This window comes from Jaculus jaculus, chromosome 1 (genome assembly GCF_020740685.1).
Source record: "Jaculus jaculus isolate mJacJac1 chromosome 1, mJacJac1.mat.Y.cur, whole genome shotgun sequence".
NCBI lineage: Eukaryota > Metazoa > Chordata > Mammalia > Rodentia > Dipodidae > Jaculus > Jaculus jaculus.
Window position 1 is genome coordinate 223,817,752 of NC_059102.1, and position 26,282 is coordinate 223,844,033.

General features: G+C 49.7%; 1 protein-coding gene across 3 annotated transcripts; it reads right to left on the bottom strand.

The window, feature by feature from the left end:
* Positions 1–1,698: 1,698 nt before the first annotated feature.
* Pgpep1 (pyroglutamyl-peptidase I) lies at positions 1,699–25,476 on the bottom strand. 3 transcript variants are annotated; one of them, XR_006633239.1, is made up of 6 exons: positions 25,372–25,476; positions 22,002–22,054; positions 12,025–12,141; positions 9,385–9,617; positions 6,305–6,608; positions 1,699–2,355 (listed from the first exon to the last, which is right to left on the bottom strand). XR_006633239.1 is itself a non-coding variant. In XM_004666021.2 (5 exons), the coding sequence occupies exons 1-5, from the start codon at positions 25,403–25,405 to the stop codon at positions 6,416–6,418; spliced, it is 630 nt and encodes a 209-aa protein (XP_004666078.1). In that variant the 5' UTR covers positions 25,406–25,476; the 3' UTR covers positions 6,038–6,415. The 3 variants fall into 3 exon arrangements, 2 of the variants coding, with proteins under 2 accessions (XP_004666078.1, XP_044989068.1); XM_004666021.2 differs by lacking the exon at positions 1,699–2,355 and having other exon boundaries at positions 6,038–6,608; XM_045133133.1 differs by lacking the exons at positions 1,699–2,355; positions 22,002–22,054 and having other exon boundaries at positions 6,038–6,608; positions 25,372–25,469.
* Between the last annotated feature and the right edge of the window lie 806 nt (positions 25,477–26,282).

Here is a 26,282-nt window from a genome sequence, read left to right on the forward strand (position 1 = left end):
TTCATAACACCTCTACATGTCTGCATTTTTCAATTCTTTGCTAATTGCAGACAAAAACTTTAAAGCCACTGGCTTGGGGAGTTTTAAGCTCAGCCACGGCCCAGGCTCTCACCTCCCAACCTTAGCAGCCCGCACACGTCCTAGAGCTGAGAACATTGGTAGTTCCCATTTGAACCTGGAGCTGGGGTGGGATGTCTTGTAGCTTGGGTGTCCTGCCTTCAGTGTGACCTACCTACCCAATGTCCCCACTCCTTGTGTTTACGACTTTCTCATGTGTTGTGACTGTAAAGTCTATGGCAGCTAACACTCAGCTGATGCTCCAGGGGGTCCCAGCAGGCACTGGGGCTGGAGGGCCTCTGAGGACAGGACACAGTCATCAGCAGCAGAAAGGCTTCCTAAATGGTACCTGTGTTCCCAGGTGACAGCCACACACACCTGGCCCACAGTGACTTACATTCTTACCTCCTTTGAAGCAGAGTGGTTATTTTATGAGGACAAACTGGATGGATTAAGCAATGGCAAGGCAGCTGGCACCAAGGCACCGGCTGCCAACACTCATGGAACTGATGCCCTGACCTATGAGGAAACCGAGGCTCAGGGAGGGAAAGAAAGACCCTGATCCCTCCTTGAGAACTCTCCAGTCTTAGGGTAATGCCCATAGAGGACCCCAAGACCTGCTGGATCAGCCTTACCATCACATGAGTTTAGGGTGCTGCTGAGTGGAGAGCCAAGCACAGGCAAAACAGGGTGCTGTCTCCCATGTGTACCCATGATGTCATCAGTCACACAAGGACGCACAGAAAATGGTGTATTTCAACAGTTTTATTTATTCTCTGGGTGAAAAGTATGCAGCCTCTCAGAGCCCAGACAGGGAACCCTCTCTCCTCATCGGGGTTCTGGACATGGAGCTCAGCTGAGGCACTTGGCAGGACCTCTGAAGGGTCAGGAAGGCACTGGGGCTGGAGGGGCCTCCAAAGGGGATAGGTCACCTTCAGCAGGAAGGCGTTCCATAGATGGAAACCCTGAGATGTTGAGGAACCTTACAAACTAGGTCCCCCCCCCCCAGGGCAGGCAGAAAGTGACCCCACTGTGACCTCCGGGGAGGGGACACCCACATCCAGAATGGGCTTGATGTCTCCCCAGCAGGTACATGCATGAGGCCCAGGTTAACGGGGTGTGTGGAGGTACAGGTCTATAGTTCTAGTACTCAGGAGGGGGAAACAGAAGGACTGTTGAGAGTTCAAACAGCCTGGGCTACATAACAAAAATCTGTCTCCCCCTCAAAAAAGAGGGGAATATCAGCAACAACAAAATCAAACAGCAAACTAACAAACAAAACCCAGCACACCCAAACCAACAACCCAGCTCTCTGTGGACTTCTCCAAACAGCACCAGGACATGCAGCTTCCAGAACCCAGCTACCTCTTGTACCGGGGCCCTGGCCCCTTCCTTGCGCCCATGTTCCTGGACATAGTGAGCATTCATGTGTCTGTGAGGGTGGCTGGATTTGGTGGAGGGAGGGCTACACAAAGTGTCTCCGCCACCCCCACCCCCACCCCACACCCTGAGTCTCCATGGTCTGGTTCAAGCTGACCTGGAATTCACTATGTAGTCTCAGGGTGGCCACGCACTCACAGGGATCCTCCTACCTCTGCCTCCACAGTGCTAGGATTAAAGGTGTGCACCACCACTCCAAGCTTCACAAGGTGTCTTTTTAAAATTAAAAAAAAATTTGGGGGGGGTGGGACAGGGTTTCAGAGTCCCAGCCTGGCCTTGAACTCAAGGCACTTCCACCTCAGCTTCCCAAGCAAGTGCCGGAATAACGGTGTAAGCCATCAGGCCTCTCGCTTTAGGGTTGCATTCTGTTTAAAATATATAGAGATTGATTTCAAGTGTTGGAGAAGGGGTTATCAGGTGTTCTCATTGTTACAAACAAATGCCAAATTCAGACAGTACTTTTGGTGGTCTGGCTTTATGTGGGTGGCTGGAAAATTGGACCCAGGCTGGCAGGCTATGCAAACAAGCACCTTTAACCACTGTGTCATCTCTCCAACCCCTGCTCTTGGGTTTTTTGAGGCAGGGCCTCCTGTCTTGCAGACTGGCCTTGAATTCACCTTGTAGCTGAGGATGACCTTGAACTCCTGATTCTGTTGTTCCACCCCAGAGTGCTGGAACAGCCTCCTTGGACAGTTGTGCTTAGCCTCCATTCAAGATTTAGCTTTCCCACGTGAACGTTGGCTAACTCCTGGCCCTCACAGCCACTGTGCAAAAAAAGCAAAACTAAACAAACAAAAGAGGATATTTGTGGGCTGGAGACACGGCGCTGAGGTAGAGTATCTGGTTCAATTCCAGCTACTGCAAAAAAGAAAAGACAGTGAATGCTTTCAGCCAGCCAGCCCGGACCTTTCTGAGACACTGGAGCTTAGAAAGTGGGCATTTACAGGATAGAAAAACAGAGCCTTTTTTCTGCTCCCCCAAGTCTGTGGACTGGTGGCTGCGCAGATGACCTGAGTGTGTATTTACACATCACCCCCGCCCCCCCCCACAGCATCTCACTAGATGCTGGGATCATAAAGAAGAATGGGGGCTTTGTCCCCTGCATCCCCAAGGGGACTTCTGGGCTCAGACACCATAAGGGGCGGAGAGGTCAAAGGTGAACAGTCTAGACAGAGAGAGAAGGGGTGGGTGTGAGGTCACGGTGGGTGTGGGGACACAGGCGACCCGGCACTTACACCAGCTGGCCTGGCTTCCAGCCCACACTTGTCAGACAAAAAATGCATCTTAAACCTGCTTTGCCAGCCTTCCCCCACCCCTGGGGCGCAGCCTTTCTCTTCCAGAGGTTTCCATGCCAGCAAAGAACAGAACCATGGGGTTCCCTTCTTTGCTGAAGCGATTGCCACTTTCAAAGATCTGTCTCCCAGCCCTGTGTGAGGCACACCTGTCACCCCAGCAGGCAGGTGGAGGCAGAAGTTATGGCCAGCCTTGGCTACATGAGACCCTGTACATGTGTGAGTCCATTTCTGGACTATCCTCATACCAAACCTATAACACTGTATTATCTCAGTGGCTGGGGCATGGCTCTGAAGTCAGGTGGTATAAAAGGTTCGACCTTGCTATCCTGAGTCTTCCTGCCCAGAGCACATCTGTCCATTCCCGAACGTGAAATACTTTTAGCAGCTTCTGCACTGCTCAGTACACATATGTGATACTTACTTTATTAAATTTATCTGGGAAATTTTATGCATATCTTGAATTTCAAATTATTTGTTGCTTATGTACAGAACTAAAACTGACTTTTTGTTTTGTTTTGTTTTTTCAAGGTAGGGTCTCACTCTAGCTCAGGTGGATCTGGAATTCATGATGTAGTCTCAGGGTGGCCTTGAATTCACAGTGATCCTCCTACCTCTGCCTCCCAGGCACTGACTTTTGTATGCTGTACAATCTTATAACCATAAATGCTCAATTCTTAGATTCTTTAAGGTTGTCCATATATAATTCAGGATTATATGGGGAAAAAAAAAAAAGACTCCCATTGCCCTTCTGCTGGCCCTGCCTCTCAGAGTGGCCTGGGGATCCTGCCTTGGTCCAGCCTTTGACCAGAGTCAGCCACCTGTCAGTACTCTCCCAGTCTGGCTTCTGAATTCTTTCCTTCCATTCACCCATCTGCTTCCTGTTCAAATCACATTCAGAGTGCGCAAGACACCAGGTCACAGTCCCCATTCCTGAGTCACCACGAGGCACTTGATGCCCTACAAGACCTTCCTCAGACATCCTTCTCCCCTTTCTTCCTCCTCAGTCCTCAGTCTTTCCACGCCTGGCCCCCACAATGCTCTTAACATTGGGGAAGCCCTGTCCATTTCAAGACCCACCCACTCTACAGGGCCCTCCCTCCTGAAAATGAGAGGAGCAGGGAGGACACGTAGTGTCTTAGTCCTCCCTCCTCACACATGGCCATCTTAGCCCAAGACAGAAACCAACTCCGGGAAGGAGCAGAAAGACAGGAAGAAAAAAACAGGCAGCAAGTCACAACCTACAGGGTGAGGGGGAGAGGTTTAATGGTTACCTAGTTAAATAAAAGGAACTGGTGCTGTGGAAAGGTAGGAAGGCCACATGCCATGCCATGGACAATGAATGACAGTGAGTGACCACACTCCGAACAGAGATGAAATGAGTAAAGATGGAATGTGGGTTTCAGGTTAGGACCCAGCTCCCTCCTATCTTGCCCGGCCCTTGGAGAAACCCAGAAAGGCACATGCACCCTGAATGTGGTCTAAGACAAGCAAGGGTCCTGGCATGCCTGTCACCCCAGGCAAGGGCAGCAGGATTGCCTTGAGCTAAAAACCAGCCCGGGCTACAGAGTGAAACCATTTCAAAAACGAAAACAAAAAAAAAAAAAAAAGCCTGGGCTAGAGAAATGGTTTAGCAGTTAAGGCACTTGCCTGCAAGGCCCAAGGACCCTGGTTCAATTCCCCAGTGCTCATGTAAAGCCAGATGTACAAGGTGGTACAGCATCTAGTGTGCATTTGCCGTGGCTGGAGGCCCTGGTGCACCCATTCTCTCTCTCCTTGCTAATAAATACATTAAAAATAAAAAAGTCTGAAGCCAGTCATGGCAGTGCATGCCTTTAATTCTAGCACTCAGGAAGCAGAGGGTAGGACTGCTGTGAGTTCAAGGACTACATCGTGAATTTCATGTCAGCCTGGGCTAGAACAAGATCCTACTCAAAAAAAAAAAAAAAAAAAGGCTAGGTGTGGTGGCGTATGCCTTTAATCCTAACACTTGGGAGGCAGAGGCAGAAGGATCACTGTGAGTTAAAGGCCAGCCTGAGACTACATAGTGAATCCCAGGTCAGCCTGGGCTAAAGACCCTACCTTGAAAAAAAACAGGGGGGGGGGAGGCTGGACATGGTGGCACATGCCTTTAATCCCAGCACTTGGGAGGCTGAGGCAGGATTATGAACTTGAGGCTAGCCTGAGCTACAGAGCAAGACTCCGTCTCAAGCAGACTTAGCTGGAGGAATCCCAAATTCCAGGGCCCCCAAATTCTGCTCTCAGAATCTGGCTGAGATGTGGCAGCCCCTCACAGTATGGGTCTGGGCTATGGAAGGGATGACTCCAGCACAGGCAGAGCCCAGCAGAGTCCTGGCATTTTAACCTGCCAGCCACAGCTGTAGAGTGAGGACTGGGATTCTTCCACCTGCACCCACTTTCCCTCCATGGAAAACCCAAGATTTAAAACATGTTTTATATGAATCCATCCATGGGTTCCCACATGGCAACACAGCAAGTTTGCAGAGGTGGATCTGAGGGGAAGGAGGAGGGAGTTAGGGAGGAGGGGAGGCGAGAACACGGCTCATCCTCATCACCTCAGGAACCAGTGAAGCCATGGTGGTCCATGATCGCTGGGAGAAACACAAAGTGGCTGCCTAGGGGCCAGGACCCTCGGTCCATCTTGGATGAGTGTCAAGCCTGGAGGGCCTCTAGCTTCCTTGAGAGTTGACTCTCCTCATCCCAGCCAGGTAAGTCCTAAGTCATCAGAAAAGATGAAAATAGATTTGGGGGTCCTAGGCACGTATCCAAAAAATGTCCTTACAATGTCCCCTCATTCCAAACATGCATGGACATGCTGAGCCTGGTGGCATGTGCAAGTTCCTGGGTCTTCCAGAGGCCTCCTAAGGGCACCAAAAAGATGTCCTTGCACCAAGAAGGGAAAGCCCATGCAGATGTTTGGTGACATTTCAGCTGCTAGAAGGTTGTTTTGTTTTTGTAAGTCATAGGCAGACCAGGCAAGGTGGCACATGCCTGTCACCCCAGCACTTGGGAGGCTAAGGCAGGAGGATTGAGTTCACAGGCTACAAAATGAGACTGTCTCAAAACAAAATAAAGTAAAATAAAAGCCAGAGAAAAGGAAACAAAGAATGGAAAAGGGAAGGAAAGGAGGGAAAAAAGGGCAGAGAGAAAGGAAAAAAACATGAAACAAAAGCCAGCCACATCTGGAGATGACCGTGCTGAGGCTGCCCAGGCTTTGGGGACACAGATTAGGGCTATTAGCTCTTCCAAACTTTTAATTTTGAGTGAACCCCATGTGCACGGAGCGAGAAAATTTTGAGCAAACCCCATGTGCACAGAGCAAGCACTGTAATCCTTCACCCACAGCCTGGGCATCAGAGGGTAGGGTGGCTCGGGATGGTACAACCAGCCCATGAATCCCTGTGGCAATCCAGACCTGCCCCTGGCCTTCTGGCTGGCCATGGCGGCAATGTCCCCAAACACCTGGGCATGTTGAGAAAAAGACCTCCGTGCACCTGCTTGTAGCTGAGCAAGAGAACAGCAGGTGTGTCCATTGGCCTTTCATTTGGACCCGCATGGGAAGTGTCTCCTGGAAGTCTTCCTGGGGACATGGGGTCTGGTAGCTGTCAGTGTTGGTGGCAGTAGCTGATCTTGCCTTCGGACTGCTCCAGGACATCCAGCATCTCCTCAATGATGGCCCGCAGTGCACGGCCCAGCTGGTGGGCATTGTAGGGCTTGCCCAGCGGGGGCACATGGACGAAGGCTGAGCGGCCACGGCTGCGGTACAGCGACGTGTAGTAGGTGAAGTCACACAGGTACCTGTAGGGGAGAGTGCCAGGTGGGCAGGTGAGGGGACAGCATCTGCAGGAGGACAGCCCATGAGTAAGAAAGCTTGCTGTCCAGTGAGTGGCACCACGGTGGAGTGTCAAGCCTCTAGGAAGTAGGGCCTCGTGGGGACAAAGTAAAGTTACTGGGAAGGTGTCCATGAAAGGGAAAGGTGTTATTTATGAATTTTTGGTTTTTCCAGGTAGGGTCTCACTGTAGCGTAGGCTGACCTGAAACTCACTCTGAGGTCTCAGGGTGGCCTCTAACTTTATAGCGATTCTCCTACCTCTGCCTCCTGGAGTGCTGGGATCAAAGGCATACTCCACCATGTCCAGCCTTTTTTTGTAGCCCAGGATAGACTCTGGTTCATGGTGTAGCTGAGGCTACCCTTGACTGCCTGATGCTTCTGCCTTTGCTGAATGGCAGGCATCCACCACCATGCCCGGCTTCCATTTACTTCTGTTCTTGTCTGTGACAATGTGAGCCACCTTGCTCCAACACAGCCCCCACACCATGGGACCAAGCAGCCATGGACTGAACTCTGAAACTACATTCATCTTACATGTGTTTGAATGAATGAACGAACGTGATGTGTTCCTACATGTGAGTGCAGGCCTGCAAGTGGAGGTCAGAGGTGCTTTGAGGAAGGGTCTCCTCCATGGCTTCATTCATGAGCTTCCAATAAATTCTTTTTTTTTTTTCAAGGTAGGGTCTCACTTTAGCCCAGGCTGACCTGGAACTCACTGTTCCTCCAGGCTACCTTTAACTCACAGCAATCCTCCTACCTTTGCTGGAATTAAAGGCATGGACCAACATGCTAACCAGTAAATTCTATTCTGCCTTCACTTCCCTTCTCTCTGTAGGTACACTGGAACACAGATACCCTTCACAGCTTCCAGGTTTCATGTGCAATCTGGAGTCTGAACTCAGGTACTGACAATCATGGAGCAGGTCCTTTTCCCCAATGAGCCACTTCCCTAGCCCTAACTTACATGTTGTCATAGCAACATAGCATCTATCCCAACAGCACAGGACTTGGAAAGAAGGATGCAGGTCCTACATGCCTGGACTCATATTACAACAGGAATAAAGGGGCCAGGGTAGAACTCCACCCAGAATCCCAGTGAGGAGGGGGTGTGGCTGGGAGGTAGAGTCCTGCCCAGAACCCCAGTGAGGGAAGGGGCATGGCTAGGTGGTATGAAGCCTTGGTTTCATCCTTAAGACAACAAAACAAACACCAAGGAGGTCACCCTGTGGGTAAAGGTACAGCCTATCAGTCCAAGTTCGATTCCCCCATGTCCATGTCAAGCCAGATGCACAAAGTGGAATGAGACCCATTCTCTCTATCCATCTCTCAAATGAATAAACTTCTTTAAAAAATGAAAACACTGGGTTGGAGATATGAATTAGCAGTAAAGGTGCTTGCCTGCAAAGCATAATGACCCATGTTTGACTCTCCAGATCCCATGTAATCCAGAGGCACAAGATGATACATATGCAAGGTAGCATATGTGCACTAGGTAGTGCGTGTGTCTGGAGTTCAATTACAGTGACTGGAGGCCGTGGTGCACCAATGCTCTCCCTCTCTCTCAGAATAAATAAATAAATAATAAATAAATAAAAATAAAAAGGCCAGTCTGTTGAGTTTGCCTCAAAAGAAAAAGAAAAGTAAACACCTCAGGAACCACATGTACAGGTCACAACAGGATGTTCACTGACATGAAGTATAAAAGCAGGACTGGAGAGATGGCTACATGGTTAAGGCCCTTGTCTGCAATGCCTAATGGCCCAGGCTTGGTTTCCCAGTACCATGTAAAGCCAGATGCACAAAGTGGTGCATGCATCTGTTACTAAACTGGGTTATCCACAGTGGACACTACCAAACAAGGTGAAGGACTGCCACATATCCTGAGGAGTGAGGAGCATCCACATGTGGAAGCTAAGAAAGGTAATTCACCAAAACTGCATGTGCTGTGACTCCCCCCCACACATACACCTGAAAACAAAAACGCAAAGGCAGGTGAAGTCAAATGACTTACAGACAGCCCATAAGACCCATGAGGTACCAAAACCTGCAAACACTCCAAGCCCCTGACAGAGAAGTGGCTCGAGAAAAGAAAAAGGAGGGTATGGTGGCACATAGCTCTCACCCCAGCAGTGACAGGCGGAGGCAGAAGGATCAAATAGGCCAAGTTAATCCTCAACTAGATCCCTGCAAGTTTTGGAGGCCAGCCCAGACTACATGAGACCCTGTCTGAGAAAGAAGGGGAAGAGAAAAAGAAAAATCAAAACAGGTACAGTGGCTCACTCCTGCCATCCCAGCACTCAGGAGCCTGAGGCAAGAGGTTGCTGCGGGTGTGAGGCCAGTCTGAGGCTTGGTGTATGACTGTCTCAAAAAAGAAAAATGGACAAAAGATAGTGCATGTTTCATTTGCACACACCCTCCTGTGCATCAAACCACTGCTGGGTGTCAGAAGGCTCAAGCTGTGTGCACACTAGGCACACAGGTGTGAGCCGTGTGGCTGGGGAAGTGATAAGGAGACTGGTACAGAGGCAATTGTTTCTGAGCCTTTTGGACCTGTGGCTGGTTGAATCTGCACTCGCGACCCCAGTGATTCAGAGGTCAGCTGTACGCACCAAGCCGCATGCTTCACGCACGCTGAGCAATTGGCCTGAAAAGGCCAAAGCCAACCTCTCAGCCTGATCACTTCAATCCCAGGCCCCTCCCTGAAAGGAAACCCTACTGCACCGAGTACCCCAGCACCCCAACCTGCCAGCATCCTGGGAGATGGTCACCGACACATCCAGACCCAGCGTGGTGACTCTCTTGCACACGGCTTCCATGTCGATGACGGAGTCAATGCTTTCGGGCCCATCCTCCACGCAGCATTGTGAGCCGGGGCAGAAGCGGCAGTTGTCCAGTCCTTTATAGCCTTTGTTGTGGCCACATTTCTCCAGTGTGACTGTGGTCGCCATGCCCGACACCCCGACATGCACCACCAGCTGCAGACAGACAGGCTTAACATGCTTGGTGTGGGGCCAGGAGTCCCCAGATCAAGGACAGGACACAGCAGTACTCTGGACTCTACCTGAGGTCATATTGTTTCTGACCTCATGCTGCTGGGACAACACCCTTCAGGAGCTCTTAAAAGGTCCACCCAGAGGACATGCAGGGATTCAAGATGCGCTCACTGCAGCTTTGCCTGTGATCAAATGCCACAGGGGACTTGCCATGCACAAAGAGGAGTTGCTTGAATTAACAACAAATTTGTTGCTGGCAAAATGCCCACGGCAGCCAGGCGTGGTGGCACACGCCTTTAATCCCAGCACTTGGGAGGCAGAGGTAGGAGGATTGCCGTGAGTCCGAGGCCACCCTGAGACTACATAGTGAATTCCAGGTCAGCCTGGGCTAGAGTGAGACCCTACCTCAAAAAATCAAAAAATCAAAAAAAAAATGCCCATGGCAGTTTTATATGGAATGATATTCATGACATAACATCAAATGCAAAAAGCAAGGTCTAACCTGCAGGAATCTAGGTTGAAAACCATCAGAGACTAAGGAAGACAGAAGGCTGGGAGATGGCTCAGCACGTAAGGGTGATTTCTTGCAAAGCCTAATGGCTTGGGCTTGATTCCCCAGTACCCTCTTACAGCCAGACACACAAATTCATTTTAAGTGCAAGAGGCCCTGCCCCATCCATTCTTTTTTTCTTTTTCTTTACTTACAAATAAATAAAAATATTTAAGAGCTGGAGAGATGGCTCAGCAGTTAAAAAGTGAAGTCCTTACTTGCAAAGCCTAATGGCTTGAGTTCGATTCCCCGGGAACCCACCTAAAGCTAGATGCCCTAGCACACCCATTTTTATATTTTCTCTCTCTGCTTGCAAATAAAAGTAGAAAAAAAAAAGTTTTTTTAAATGCCAGGCATGGTGGCACATGCCTTTAATCCCAGCACTCAGGAGGCAGAGGTACATGGATTGCTGTGAGTTCAAGGCCACCCTGAGACTACATAGTGAATTCCAGGTCAGCCTGGGCTAGAAAGTGAGACCTTACCTCGAAAAATTTAAAAAAAAAAAGTTACTTTAGTGTTTTTATAGAAGTGACATTCGAATCTGGGTTACATCTATAGAAGACAATCCCCAGAAAACAATCTGATTTTCCTGCCTCCACCTCTTCAGCACTGGAAGACAGGTTTGGCACACCTGGCTTGAGGAGTTTTGTTTTGTTTTTCAAGGTAGGGTCTCACTCTAGCCCAGGCTGACCTGCAATTCACTACGGAGTCTCAGGGTGGCCTCAAACTCATGACAATCCTCCTACTTCTGGCTCCCAAGTGCTGGGATTTAAAGGTGTGTGCCACCACGCCCGGCTGGATATATTTTTTGTGTATGTGTGTGGCACATCTTCAAGTGTGCAGATGCATGTTTCATATCTGTGCACATACACATGTGTGCATGTGGAGGCCAGAGGTGGATATCAGGGGTCCTCCTCAGTCACTCTCCTTTTTCTTTGTGTTTGCTTGGGGTTTTTTGTTTGTTTTTTGTTTTTTTCAAGGTAAGGTCTTACTCTAGCCCAGGATGACCTGGAATTCATCATGAAGTCTCAGGATGGCCTCAAACTCACTGCGATCCTTCCTCCTCTGCCCCTGAGAGTGCTGGGATTAAAGGTATATGCCACTATGCCTGGCTGTTTTGTTTTGTGTGTTGTTTGTTTGCTTGTTTGTTTCAAGGTAGGGTCTTGCTCTAGTCCAGGCTGACCTGGAACTCACTCTAGATCCAGGCTGGCCTTGAACTCACAGAGATCAACCATTCTACCTCTTGAATGCCAGGATTAAAAGTGTATGCCCCCATACCTGGCTCAGCAAGATGTTTTGTTTTTTTTTTTTTGTTCATTTTTATTTATTTATTTGAGAGTGGCAGAGAGAGAAAGAGGCAGATAGAGAGAGAGAGAATGGGTGCACCAGGGCCTCCAGCCACTGCAAACGAACTCCAGACGTGTGTGCCCCCTTGGGCATGTGTCTAATGTGGGTCCTGGAGAATCGAGCCTCGAACCGGGGTCCTTAGGCTTCACAGGCAAGCGCTTGACCGCTAAGCCATCCCTCCAGCCCTCAGCAAGATGTTTTGATCTTCACTTCTTTTTCATTGTTTGTTGCAGGGAAGCTCAGGCCTTGCACATGTTTGATGACAAACATCTGAGCCGTACTCACAGAACCTGTTGCTGAAGCCCAGATCCCCCCTTGCCCATGCAAAGCCCAGACAGCCAAACCACATCCATGAGGTCTTGATTTCTGCCTTCCTCCCTCACCTCAAAGGAACACACAACAGTACATTCCAGGGCACAGCTGTGGCATTACCCATATGGTCGAGGTGGTAAGAGGGGTGCTTGGGGGCATCCTGGCCTGTCCCACACTCACCTGTGGGCTGTGCTTCTCCCACAGTGCAGGGATGAGCCTCTGCACTGTTTCATACTCCACCGGGATCTCATACACATGCAGGTCCACGCTGTCCCCAAGGCCTAGCTTCTCGAGCTCCTGGAGAGATGACAGGGATGTCAGGGGGCTGTGGGAGCATTGAAGGACAGCAGCACCCTCCTGAGGGGACAAGCCACTCTTCTTCAGAAACCAGGTACTACAGCTGGGCATGGTGGCACACTTGCCTGTCATCCAGGCAGTTGAGGCTAAGGCAGGAGGATCAAAGAATTCAAGGTCATTCTCAACTACATGAGGATTTGAGGCCAGCCTGGGCTTCATGAGACCCCCCATTCCCCCCCACCAAAAAAGAGCTGCATGTTGTTGCAGGTGTGCATGAGAATCATTAATGTTCTTCCCAGGGGTCATCAATGTACTGCCTGTTAACTGCTTAGGGACAGAGCACAGAGGAAATTACCTCAGATCTCAACAAGACTCAGCCTGAGTCAGGGACAGGCACAGGTGGAGATGTCAGGGACAATAGCTCTGCTGACTGGTGTGACAATTCTTGGGTTTCGGCCGAGACCAGACCAATGCGGTGGATGTGGTGACTCCCACGTGAGGCAGTGTAGTTTGCTCCCCTGCCCCATTTGTGAGTTTCTGAGATGGTGAATTATGTAGCCCAGGATGGCCTTTAACTTTTTTGTTGTTGTTTTGTTTTGCTTTTCAAGTTAGGGTTCTGCCCTAGCCTAGGCTGACCTGGAATTCACTATGTAGTCTCAGGGTGGCCTCCAACTCATGGTGATCCTCCTACCCCTTCCTCCCAAGTACTGGAATTAAAGGTGTGTGCCACCATGCCTGGCAGTTGAACTCTTGATCCTCCTGAGTGCTGGGCTGAAAGGTACACGCCACCACGCCGGGCTGTTCTGTTGAGATTTTCTTCTTTATGATCTTTTCAGCCAAGCCTCAGCTTCCAGGAAGTAGAGGCACAGATGCCATGGACTTAGAGTATCCTTTAAGGGCTGAGAGGATCCAGACATGAGGCTGGACCAGTGTCTGCTGCTGGGCAACTCTTGCCCTCGTCTGTCTGCCGGGCTTTGGTCACCAGCCACTGGGAAGCAGAGAAGGGCTTGCTGGAAATCCCTCTTTCCTCTCCCACAATACCCTCTTCCAGCAAAGGTTAGGGTGACACGCTGGCATACACAGCCATTAAAAGGTGACAATGTCATAATGGTCAAATGCATGGGCCAGGGCTGGGAAGATAGCCCAGTGGCTACAGGTGCTCACTTGCAAAGCCTGCTGACCTTGGCTCAATTTCCAAGCCACCCATGTTGTCAGATACAAAAAGTGGTGCAAGCATTAGTTTGCTGCAGCAAGAGGCCCTGGCATATGTGCACACATGCAAATACAGTTTAAAAAATAACTAGGACTGGAAATATTGCTCAATGGTTAAGGCACTTGTCTGCAAAGCCTAACAACCCAGGTTCAATTTCCCAGCACCCATGTAAAGCCAGATGCACAAAGGGGCACATACATCTGGAGTTAGTTTGCAGTGGCTGGAGGACCTGGTGTGCCCATTCTCAGTCTCTTTATCTTTCTGCTTGCAAATAAATAAATAAATAGAAAAGTCTGGGTGTGGTGATGCATACCTTTAATCTCATTACTTGAGAGGCAGAGGTTGTAGGATCACTGTAAGTTTGAGGTCAGCCGGGGACTACAAAGTGGGTTGCAGGTCAGCCTGGGCTAGACTGAGATCCTACCTTAAATTTATTTTATTTATTTATTTTTTTTTAATTTTTTTAATTTTTATTTTTTATTTATTTATTTGAGAGCGACAGACACAGAGAAAGACAGATGGAGAGAGAGAGAATGGGCGTGCCAGGGCTTCCAGCCTCTGCAAACGAACTCCAGACGCGTGCGCCCCCTTGTGCATCTGGCTAACGCGGGACCTGGGGAACCGAGCCTCGAACCGAGATCCTTAGGCTTCACAGGCAAGCGCTTAACCGCTAAGCCATCTCTCCAGCCCCTTAAATTTATTTTTAATGCATAGTCTCCTGTACAGCCAATCCACTGAGCACCCCAGCCATGGAGCTAACATACTGGCCATTTCCCTCATGATTACCAAGGGCCTGCTTGGGAGTGGCCCTTGCTGCTGCTGTCAGGTGCCACAAGAGATCAGACAGCAAATAACTGGCCTGGAGGAAGATCTGTATTAGTCCTTTTTCTGTAACTGTAGCAAAATACCATAGTCAAGGTATCTTATAAAGAGAGGATGCTAAACCAGGTACAGTAGCAAATACCTGTCACCCCAGCATTTAGTAGGCTAAGGTAGGATTGAGGCTAACCTGGGCTGCATGAGATTCTGTCTCAAAACACCAACCAACCAACAAAAACCAAACCAAACAAAATTTTAAAAAGCAACTGTCGGACCTACGGAGATGGCTTGCTGGTTAAAGGCACTTACTTGTAAAACCTGCCAGCCTGGGTTCAATTCCCCATCCACCCATGTAGCCAGACAGGTATTCAGTTCACTTGCAGCAGCAATACACACACACACACACACACACACACACACACACACACACGAACACATACATATTTTAATAACTACTTTTAAAAAATAAGCAATACATCCCTTCCCTGGACCAATGTGCTGAGGGTGGAGGGCGCCACCTTCTGGACAAGGGAAAAATAGGAGGGGAAGAACAAAGGTCCAGCCTGTCCAGGGAAATTTGTCATGTGACTGGACACTGAAACCATGTCACCCTCACAAAATCCAAAAACAAAATAACCACTCTTAGCCAGCCACAGTGGCACAGACCTGCCAGCTTAGCATTCCAGAAGTGGAGGCAGGAGAATCATGAGCTTGAGGCCAGCTTGAGCTACAAGAAACAGTCTCAGAAACAATTAAACCTGGGCTCAGTGGTTAAAGCGCTTGCTTGCACAGCCTCCCAACTGGGGTTCAATTCCCCAGCACCCACATAAAGCCAGATGCACAAAGTGGCACATGCACCTGGAGTTTGTTTACAGCAGCAGCAAGAAGCCTCTGCCATACTCTTTCTCATTCTCTCCCCCCCCTTACTTACAAATAATAATAATAATAAAGATAAAAAAAATAAAAATAAAACGTTCACTGTCGAGAGAGTACAAAGGTACAAAGATGTCCTTGGGACATGGAGGAGTTCTGCAAGTCTTACACAGGGTAAAAATCCTGTTCCCCAAATAATCAGGACTATAGTGTTTCAGACTGAAGTTTTCCGTATTTTAAAATCTTTGAATGGGGAGGTAATATGATGGAGAATGGAATTTCAAAGGGGAAAGTGTGGTGGGGGGAGGGTATTACCATGGGATACTTTTTATAATCATGGAAACTGTTAATAAAAATTGTGACAAGAGGTTGATATTGTATATATGTAATTACAATGATTGTAATGAGGAGGTAATATGATGGAGAATGGAATTTCAAATGGGAAAGTGTGGGGGTGGGGAGGGAGGGAATTACCATGGGATATATTTTATAATCATGGAAAATGTTAATAAAAATTTTAAAAAAAATTGTGACAAGATAAAAAATAAAATAAAATTTAACAAAAAAAAAGTCTTTGAGCAGGGCTGGAGAGAGGGCTTAGCAGTTAAGCACTTGCCTGTGAAGCCTAAGGACCCTGGTTGGAGGCTCGATTCTCCAGGACCCACGTTAGCCAGATGCACAAGGGGGTGCATGCGTCTGGAGTTCATTTGCAGTGCCTTGGAGGCCCTGGTATGCCCATTCTCTCTCTTTCTCTCTCTCTCTCCCTCTCTCTGTCTGTCACTCTCAAATAAGTAAAAGATAAACAACGACAACAAAAAAATCTTTGAGCATGCCTGTCCTCCAACATTCAAGAGGCTGAGGTGGGAGGGCTGTGAGTTCAAGGACAGCCTGGACTAAAGGCCTCCTTAAAAATTAAGTAAATTAGCCAGACGTGGTGGTGCACGCCTTTAATCCCAGCACTCGGGAGGTAGAGGTAGGAGGATTACCGTGAATTCGAGGCCACCCTGAGACTGCATAGTGAATTCCAGGTCAGCCTGGGCTAGAGTGAGACTCTACCTCAAAAACAACAACAACAACAATAACAACAACAACAAGAGTATAGAAATGAGACTGGGTGTGATGGTGTACACCTTTAATTCCAGCACTCAGGAGGCTGAGGTAGAAAGATCGTTGTGAGTTTGAGGACAGCCTGGGGCCATAGAGTGAATTCCAGGTCAGCCTGACTTAAACAAATAAGTTAATCTTATAAGTAGTAAATTTTGAAACACTAAAACTAAAAGGAAAAAATGATACATTACAGTATTTATTTATGTATTTTCTTGTTGTTAAGCCAGGATCTTGTTTTATAACCTAGGCTGGCTTCAAACTCCTGAACCACCTGCCTCAGTCTCATAAATGCCAGGATGACAGGCATGCTCCATGCCTGCTGATGGTCTTTCCTAGTCACCTGACCTAAGAAACAGACACCAACAGCACCTGACTTCACAGTAACAGCAAGAGTCCTCAAGAGTGCTAACTGTGGGACAAGTGGCTGTCCCAAGTTCCTGCCTCCTGGGTCCAGGATGTAAGCACCCAGTTCCCTATGCTCTTCCCTACACCGCGGTTGTTCCCTGCCCTCCACACTGATCCCTACACTCCAGGATGTTCCCCGCTTCTCATGCTGCTCCCTATGCTCCACGCTGTTCCCCAGGACATATGCTGAGACCTTTTCCCCAAAATAAATCAATAAGCAAAGAAGAATGTCCAGAAACAAGCCTGGAGCTACCACAGGACCCGGTCAGCTGACGCCAAAGACCCTGAAGAGCTGAAGGGCAGTGGAGCAGCTGCAGGGAGAGCTGAGCAGTCAGGGTTACTTCCTGTGCTCCTGAGAGAGCACCCCAAAAGGACACAGCTGCTTTCCTGTGGGACTTCCACCCCAAACATAACACCTCAGTGTAACCATAAGGAAACATCATACAAGCCCACCTGAAACATTCTAGAAAAACAACAGAGCAGTTTATCACCACACTTGTCAATGCCAAGACAAATCCAGAGCAAGACCAAGGGATGGGCACAGGTGACAGAAGACTTACAGGACACGGTCAGGCATGGTGGTGGATGCTCAGCATCGAAGCACTCATAAGGCTGAGGCAGGAGGACTGCTAGGAGTTCCAGGCCAGCCTGAGATAGACTGCCTCAAGAAAACAGAATGCCAAGGACAGTACATGCCTGTCACCTGCCCACCTGCCTCTCAAGGTGGAGGCAAGGAGGACCACAGCCAAGTCTGAGGCTTCCTGTGATCCTGTCTCAGACAATTAAAATGAAAAACTTTCTGGTGGTGGGGGGGGGCTGGAGAGATGGCTCAGCAGTTAGGGTCTTACCTAGAAAGCCTAATGACCCAAGTTCAATCCCCCAGTACCCACATAAAGCCAGATGCACAAAATGGCACACACATCTGGAGTTCATTTGCAGTGGCTAAAGGCTAGAGGCTAGAGTTCCTGGTCTGCCCACCCTCATTCTCATTCGTATTCTCTCTCTCTCTCTCTCTCTCCCTCTCTTTCTTTTTGAGGCAAGCCCAACAGACTGGCCTTTTTTTTTTTTTTTATGCAAGAGAAAGAGAGAGAGAGAAAGAACTGGCATGCCAGGGCCTCCAGCCACTGAAATCAAACTCCAGATGCGTGTGCCCCCTTGTGCACATGTGTGACCTTGCATGCTGTGTCACTTTGTGCATCTGGCTTACAGGGGACCTGAAGAGTTGAACATGAGTCCTTAGGCTTCGCAGGCAACTGCTTAACCATCTTTCCAGTCCTCCTCCTCTCTCTCCCCCTCCCTCCTTCCATGCCAGGCACACCGTTAATCCCAACAAGGTAGGAGAATTGATTGATGTGAGTTTGAGGCCAGCCTGAGACTAGACAGCAAATTCCAGGTCAGCCTGGGCAAGATCCTACATCAAAAGTAAGGAAGTAAATAAATAAATGCTAGCTAGGCTCAGTGGCCAGCATGTGCCAGGTCTGGAGTTCTGGCCCCAGCACCCAGGGTTAGCTGGGACAGCAGTACCTGCAGGGGAGGGTGGGAAGTTGGGGTGGGAGGGGCTCACCAGAAAAGTTTCTGGTGAATGGGAGTGTTTAACATCCTGGTGACAACCAAGGGAACACATGAATGTCCACAGAGCAGATGGGACTGGTGCTTTGCTCCCAGCCGGGGCTCACCCACTCCAGAAAAGGCCACAAGCAGATTCCTCTGGAGCGGTGGAAAAGGATGTCCAGCCCTCACCTGGAAGAGGGGCCCCAAATCCCTCTCTCTTGGGCTCTACCTGCATCCCAGCACATCCTGTGAAAGTGCCAGGCTCAGGTGCCCCAGCCACAGCAGTGTTCCCAGTGGTCTAACAAGACGGTGCCTGACCTGGGCCACAAAGACCCTCTTGGTTTGCCTGCTGTGTTCTCAGCAGGTCTGTCTACACTCACTCTCACCATGCCGGGAACTGTCCCTGGTGGGATGTCACATTTTGTAACCCACTCAGGCAAGGACAGCTGCAGACCCAGGCCAGAAGCGCCTTGGCCCTCCACCCCCACCTAAGCCTTACAGGAAGAGATCAGAAGCCCATCACAGGAGCTGACACTCATGAAAGGCACCAAGCTGCCTGCAAGAAGGGCCAGGGACAGCCACCACCCCAGAGAGAAAGGACAAAAAGGCTGACTGTGTTGCTGTACACGTTTACAATCCCAGCACTTCAGAAGCTAGGCAGGACTGTGAGTTCCAGGCCAGCCTGGGTTACAGAGCAAGACCTTGTCTCAAAAAACCATGTCTTAGCTGGGCATGGTGGTACATGCGTTTAATCCCAGCACTCGGGAGGCATAGGTAAGAGGATTGCCATGAGTTCAAGGCCACCCTGAGGCTCCATAGTGAATTCCAGGTCAGCCTGGGCTAGAACAAAACCCTACCTCAAAAAAAAAAAAAAAAGAACAAAAAATAACCTGAGCCAGGTGTGGTGGCACACACCTCTAATCCCAGTACTCTGGAGGCAGAGGTAGGAGGATTGCTGTGAGTTTGAGGCCACCCTGAGACTACATAGTATATTCTAGGTCAGCCTGAGCTAGAGTGAGACCCTACCTCAAAAAAAAAAAAAAAAAAAAAAAAAGCAAGCAAACAAACAAAAAAAACCTTGGGCTGGAGGGATGGCTTAGCAGTTAAGGCATTTGCCTGCAAAGCCAAAGGACCCAAGTTCAATTCCCCAGCACCCATGTTAGCTAGATGAACAAGGGGGCACATGCATCTGGAGTTCATTTGCAGTGGCCAGAGGCCCTGGTGCACCCATTCTTTCTCCCCCTTTTTCTTTGTCAAATAAATAAATAATAATTAAAAAAACCCAAGTCTGATACGGTGTGCACACCAAACATCCCAGAGGTAGAGACCAGAAAGAGAATCAGGTGTTCCAGGCTGGCCTGTGCTATAGAGCAAGACCTGTCTCAAAATGAAATTTAAAGCAAAAAGATATAAAGTGAGAAATAGTCTGCAAAGCCAAGGAATATTACAGAAAGTGGAATTTCCCCTTAGGCCATGAAAAGTGGCTATCAGAGGCCCTAAGCTCCTAGGGATTTCCAGAGATTGTTTAATTGATTTTTTTCCCCCTATTTAGATGCAGATTGGAAGTGTCTGGGGCACAGGAATTCAGACACTTGCTTTGTGTCACTCAGCCCCGTGAAGTCCCCTGTCTGCAGCTCGCACAAAGCCAGACACACATGTCTCCAGGAACACGCTGGCTCTTTTTGTCTGGGGCTCTGGGGACTGGGGACGTGGGCAGGGCTGGCCACGCTCCCATCTGCAGGGTCCCGGACCCCGGGGTCCTCCATCCTGCTTGCAAAGTGGGGTGGGAAAGGAAGGGGGTAAACAGGAGACTTTGAGGTCTGGCCTGGCTAGGAGGGGCGGCGGGGGCATGCCAGCGCTGGGCTCAGGAATCTATGGTGGGAAAGAGTTAAGTCCTTAAATCACGCAGCTAATGGGCTAAGATTAATCCGAGTTCAGCTGTGCTCTCTGCCCAGCTGATTTATATAAGAAGCAAACATGTCTTCCTTTCCCGGCCCTCATTGTTCCCTAGTCTATCTCTCTAAAAGTCCCATCTGGCAAGAGAATGGGACGGGTTAGCGACCCATGACAGCAGGAAAGATGCCCCCTTTCCTGCTGCCATCCAGAGGCAGAGAGGTGACACTGAAAGACCTTCCCTAATGCCCACCTGGTCTCTCAGATCTCAGCAAACTACCCAAACTACACTGGGCAAGTCTCACTTTTGTCACCTGAACCGAGTCACGGTTTCTCTTGCAAGAAATGGGGAGGGGAGGAGAGCGGAGCATATTTTTCCTTTTTCTATTTTTAATTTTTTAAAAATTTATCTGAGAGAGAGAAAGGGCATGTCCCCCCCTTAAAAAAAAAAAGGAAAGAAATCAAAAAGAAGGCCAGGCATGGTGGTGCACGTCTTTAATCCCAGCACTCGGGAGGCAGAGGTAGGAGGATTACCGTGAGTTCGAGGCCACCCTGAGATTACATAGTGAATTCCAGGTCAGCCTGGACTTGAGTGAAACCCTACCTTGAAAAACCAGAAGAGAGAGAGAGAGAAAGGGCATGCCAGGGCCTCCAGCCACTGCAGATGAATTCCAGATACCTGTGCCACCTTGTGCATCTGACTTACGTGGGTCCTGGGGAATTGAACCTGGGGTCCTTTGGCTTCACAGCCAAGTGCCTTAACTGCTAAGCCATCTCTCCAGCCCCCAAAATATTTTTATTTTTTTGTAAGCAGAGATAGATATAAAATAGACAGAATGGGCTCCCAGCTACTGCAAACGCACTCCAGATGCATATGCCACTTTGTGCATCTGCTTTTACATGTGTAGTGGGAAATCAAACCTGGGTCATTAAGCTTTGCAGGCAACTGCTTTAGCCACTGAGAAATCTCTCCAGCCCTATTTTATTTATTTGTGGGTTTTCGAGGTAGGATTCTCACTCCAGCTCAGGCTGACCTGGAATTCACTATGTAGTTAGGGTGGTCTCAAACTTACAGCAATCCTCCTACCTCTACCTCTAAAGTGCTGGGTTTAAGTTAGATGTGTGTTACCATGGCTGGCTATTTTTTTTTTTTTTGAGACAGAGTTTCACTAATAGCCAAGCTGGCCTGAACTCCTCCTGCCTCAGTGAAAATGATTTTGAGCTAAGTGTAATAGTGCATGCCTGTCATTTCAGAATCAGGAAGGAAGATCATGAGTTAAAGGCCATCTGGAGTACAAGTGAGACCTTGCCTCAAAAAGTCAAACCATTTAATCCCAGCACTTGGGAGGCAGAGGTAGGAGGATCACTGTGAGTTAGAGGCCACAATGAGATAACATAGCGAATTCCAGGTCAGCCTGAGCTAGAGACCCTACTTCGAAAAATGAGAGAAAAAAAAAAAAGTCAAACCAGGGGCTGGAGAGATGGCTCAGTGGTTAAAGGTACTTGGCTGCAAAGCCTAACTACCTGGGTTCTGCCTGCAAAGCCTATTTGACCCAGGTTCAATTCCCCAGTAACCATATAAAGCCAGATGTATGAAGTGCAGTATGCACCTGGAGTGCATTTGCAGCGGCTAGAGGTTCTGGTCTGTCCATTCTCTGTTTCTATTTTTTCTCTCTCTCTGCTTGCAAATAAATAAATTTTAAAATATCAAACCAACAAAAAAAAGTACTCAACAAACATGAGCTCTGAGCCAGGCATGGGTGGTGCACGTTTTTAATCCCAGCACCCAGGTGGCAGAGGTAGGAGGATTGCTGTGAGTTAACCACCACCCTGACTACATAGTGAATTCCAGGTAAAAATCAAAATAAATAAATTAATTAATTAATAATAATAACAATAATAAAGGTCTGTGAGTCACTGTGATAGTGTGTGTGTATATCCAACCAATGTCCCTAGAGAATTTGAGATGCCAGGGCACGTTCCCCCAGATGGAAGTTACCTGGACAGCAATCCAGCTTGCGTTCACAGTATGCTCCCCAAATGGGCCAAACCCTGAAAATACAGAAAGAGCAATAAGTTACCCACCACCCAGCCCTTCCCAGCATACACCAGGCTGTGAGCAGCAGCCATCTACATAGTCCAGGCTAGCCAGGAACTGTTGGCAATCTTCCTGCTTCAGCCTGCTGAGAGCTGGAGTGACAGGCATGCACCACCACACCCAGCTTCCTTACCCTTCTTTGCCTCTGTGGAAACCTCAAACCTGAAACCTAGCAAGACACCCCAGAGAGAGCAAGCAAGGCATCTTCCTTTCTCCATGTCTTCCCATTAGCTGAGACCCAACCTGTAATTATGTTATCACTGTCTCTGTGTTGAGCTCTCTTCCAACGCTGTTAATCCAGGGCCACTGGAATGTTAAGAAACACAAAAGAGAAAGGGTACTCTCTCAAACCAGGCTGTCTAGTCCAACCTCCAGGCCCCACCCTCTCCAACCATGACAGGTGCGGCCTGAGGCTATTCTCCATGGCCCCCAAGCACTGGGGCCATTTTCTTTCCTGGGTTAACTGACAGGAGCAAGAACTGAGGTACAGAGAGGTGAAGCCTGCTCCACAAGGCCCCATAGCAAGAAATTAACAGCCAAGATTCAAACCCAGGTGTGGGAGGTCAGCCTACCCAACGCATCTACACCTGAAGCTCAGTGCTAAGGCAGGAGGACAGGTCAGCCTGGGCTACAAAACAAGACCCAGACTATAAATAAGTAAATATCTTTTTTTCTGAGATGTTTTGGTATATACGTAGGTTGATATGCGTGGTGCATGTCGTGTAGGAATGTGTGTGCTGATGCATGTGCCCTGTGTGCATGCATACGGAGGCCAGAGGCAGACACCAAACATCTTTTTCCACCTTACTTCACTAAGGAAGTCTCGCTCACTGAAAGCACGGCAACCCATTTGTTCAGACTGGCTGGCTAAGGAGCCCCAGCAATCCAAGTCTCCTGTCTCCACGCCCTTGGTACTGGGGTTATAGGCATGCTCCACCATGCCTAGATTTTATTTCATTTCATTTATTTATTTTGTTTTTTCCCAGGTAGGGTCTCACTCTAGCCCAGATTGACCTGGAATTCACTAAGTAGTCTAAGGGTGGCCTCAAACTCATGACGATCCTCCTACATCTGCTTTCCAAGTGCTGGGATTAAAGGCGTGCGCCACTATACTCGGCCATGCCTAGCTTTTTAAGTGAACTCAGGTCCTCATGCTCACATAGCAAGTGCTCTTATCCACTGAACCATCTCCTCAGCTCCAATAAAAGCCAATGAGGGGCTAGAGAGATGGCTGAGCGGTTAAGGTGCTTGCCTGGAAAGTTAAAGGACCCAGGTTCAACTCCCCAGGACCCATGCAAGCCAGATGCATAAAATGGCACATGCATCTGGAGTTTGCAGTGGCTAGAGACCCTGGCACACCCATTCTGTCTCTCTCTCTCAAATAAATAAGTAAATATAAATAAAATGTTTTTACAAGCCAGTGAGAGAGCCGGAAAGGTGGCTTAGCAGTTAAGGTGTTTGCCTGGCAAGCCAAAGGACCCAGGATGGATTCCCCAGGAACCATGCAAGCCAGATGCATAGTGTGGCACGTGCATCTGGAGTTCGTTTACAGGGCCTGGAAGCCCTGGCACGCCCACTCTGTCTGCCTCTCTCTCTCAAATAAATAATTTTTTTTTAAGCCAGTGAGAGCCGAGAGCAGTGGCGCACGCCTTTAAAAATTGTTTATTTTTCTTTCTTTATTTGAGAGTGACAGAGAGAAGGAGGGAGGAGGAGAGAGAGAGAGAAAGAGAGGGAGACAGAGAGAATGGGTGTGCCAGGGCTTCCAGGCACTGCAAATGAACTCCAGACGCGTGCACACCCTTGTGCATCTGGCTAACGTGGGTCCTGTGGAATTGAGCCTCCAACGGGGATCCTTAGGCTTCACAGACAAGCGCTTAACCACTAAGCATCTCTCCAGCCCGCGCACACCTTTAATCCCAACACTTGGGAAGCAGAGGTAGGATGATCACCGTGAGTTCGAGGTCACCATGAGACTACATAGTGAATTCCAGGTCAGCCTGGACTAGAGACCCTACCCAAAAAACAACAACAAAAAGCCAGTGAGGATTTGGGTGCGTCCAGCTTGATAAGGATTTCACTTATTATCTATCCATGTCCATGTCATGAGAGGGACACCAGTTCCCAGGACAGCAGGTAGAGGCAATATCTCAAGAAGTCACCTCCCAAAGAATGGAATTTCAAAGGGGAAAGTGTCAGGGGGGAGGGAGGGAATTACCATGGGATATTTTTTTATAATCATGGAAAATGTTAATAAAAATTTAAAAATTATAAAAAGGCACCTCCCACTCCAACTCTCTCCCAAATAGCATATCCTCTGTGAGCCTCAATTTCCCTTACTGTAAAAGGGAAATGGAGGTGATATAATGATTTAATGAAAGGAAAATGTCCAGTGTGGTGTCCGCTTAGTGGGTGCTGGATTAATAAATACCAGACACGATTGTGTGTAGGCGCACATGCTGGTCATCCCAGCACTTGGGAGGCTGAGGCAGGAGGATCACTATGAGTTCTAGGATAGATTAGGCTACAGAGTCTCAATAAACCAAGCAACCAAGTCCTCAAGATATACAGCAGAATGCCCGTGGGGGTGGGGTACAACACCTGTTAGGCAGATGCTAGGGAATTACACGACCCGCTCCTCTGGACCATTTACACCTGTTGGAATCCTGGATCTCGCCCTGACCCTGCTGACCTCGAAGTAACGTGAGCCGGGACTTAAGTCAAGTGGACCACGGAAGGGGCGGCGAGGAGGGACAGATGGTTTCGGACATTCAGTGACATTGGGAGCTGGGCTGGCCCACAAACAATCCCAGAGAGTAGCTGGGACATTCTGGAGCTGGAAAGATTGAGATGCCCCCCCAAGTGCTCGGCCCCCAAACAGCAGGGCGCGGGGAGCCGCGGCTGCGGGGTTCACTGGCCGCCAGGACAGTTCCTGACCGCGAATCGGCCTTTGTCCCCCGGGGCGAGGGCGAGCGCGAGGGCGTGGGCACGGCCGGATCTCGGGAGGGGTAGCTTCTGCCTGCTGCCGGCGTGGCACACGGCGCAAGGTCGTGCCCTGGAGGCCACTGTTCTGCTCCGCGCCCCCAGTCCCTGCCATTCCGAAGCCACGGAACCCCACAGGCGCTTCCATCTCAACTTTTTAGGTCGCCGGGACAGAGCTTGGCTCCCGCCGGCGATGACATATTAGAAACCAGTACGCGAAGCACCTGTCCCGGCCGAGCCCACCGAGTTTCCCGAGCCACCCTGGTCGCAGCCCCGGGCCGCCGCCACATACCGGTCACCACTACCGCCTTCCGAGGCTGTTCCATGTCGGGTTCCGACGCGCCTCGGACCCGATCGCCCCCGCCGTGGAACCACAGCCGACCAGGCACCGCGCCGCCCCGCCCACGAACCCGCCCCGCCCACGCCCTGGCCACGCCCCAGAGGACTGCTGGGCGTGCGCGGCTCCGCCCGCCGCAAACCACGCCTCGGACCCGAATTCGCACACCTACTGGCTGTGCACGACCTAGGCCACGCCCCCATGCCGCGTTAAGGAGGACTGCTGGGCGGGCGCGCCTTCACCGCGGCCCCGGCCGGAGTACGGCCCGGGCCTCGGCTTGTGACCAGAAATGCGCGTGCGCGACCCCGGCCCCGCTGTCAGGCTGTGGGTGGTGTGGCCCCGCCCCAATCTAGACTAAGCCCGGAGCCCATCTCTGGAGGATTATGAAGCGTACAGGACCCTACCTCGACCCAGACCACTTCCGCTACGTAGGAGCCCGGCTCGCCTAGATCTCAACCACGCCTCAATCTGCGCTGGTGCAGCTCAACCCCGTCCCAGACCACTCACCTCTGACCACGCCCCCAAATGGGTGATGAGCGTGTGCGCCCGCCCTCGACCCAGACCCCGCCTCAGATGTGGCCCCAACCACCACCCACCACCCTGCTCCTGGAACCTGACCACGCCCAATTCCATCCAGGCTCCGCCCCCAACTAGCTGTTGAGCCCTGGGTCCCCAACACTGTACTCACCGCCGCTGGTTTCCCCGCCAGTGCGGTAGGGATATTTACTCAAAGCCTGGCCGCTTGCGTGCTCTTTTTTTTTGTTTGTTGTTGTTCTAGCCCAGGCTGACCTGGAATTCACTATGTAGTCTCAGGGTGTTCTTGAATTCTTGGCGCTCCTCCTACCTCTGCCTCCAGAGTTCTGGGA

Coding starts and splice junctions, on each gene's coding strand:
- Pgpep1 (XM_004666021.2), bottom strand. CDS start 25,405: ATGGAACAGCCTCGGAAGGCGGTAGTGGTGACCG. Junction 22,055..25,371: donor GAAGGCGGTAGTGGTGACCG/GTATGTGGCGGC, acceptor CTGTATTTTCAG/GGTTTGGCCCATTTGGGGAG. Junction 6,609..9,384: donor ATCTCCCAGGATGCTGGCAG/GTTGGGGTGCTG, acceptor TCTCCCCTACAG/GTACCTGTGTGACTTCACCT.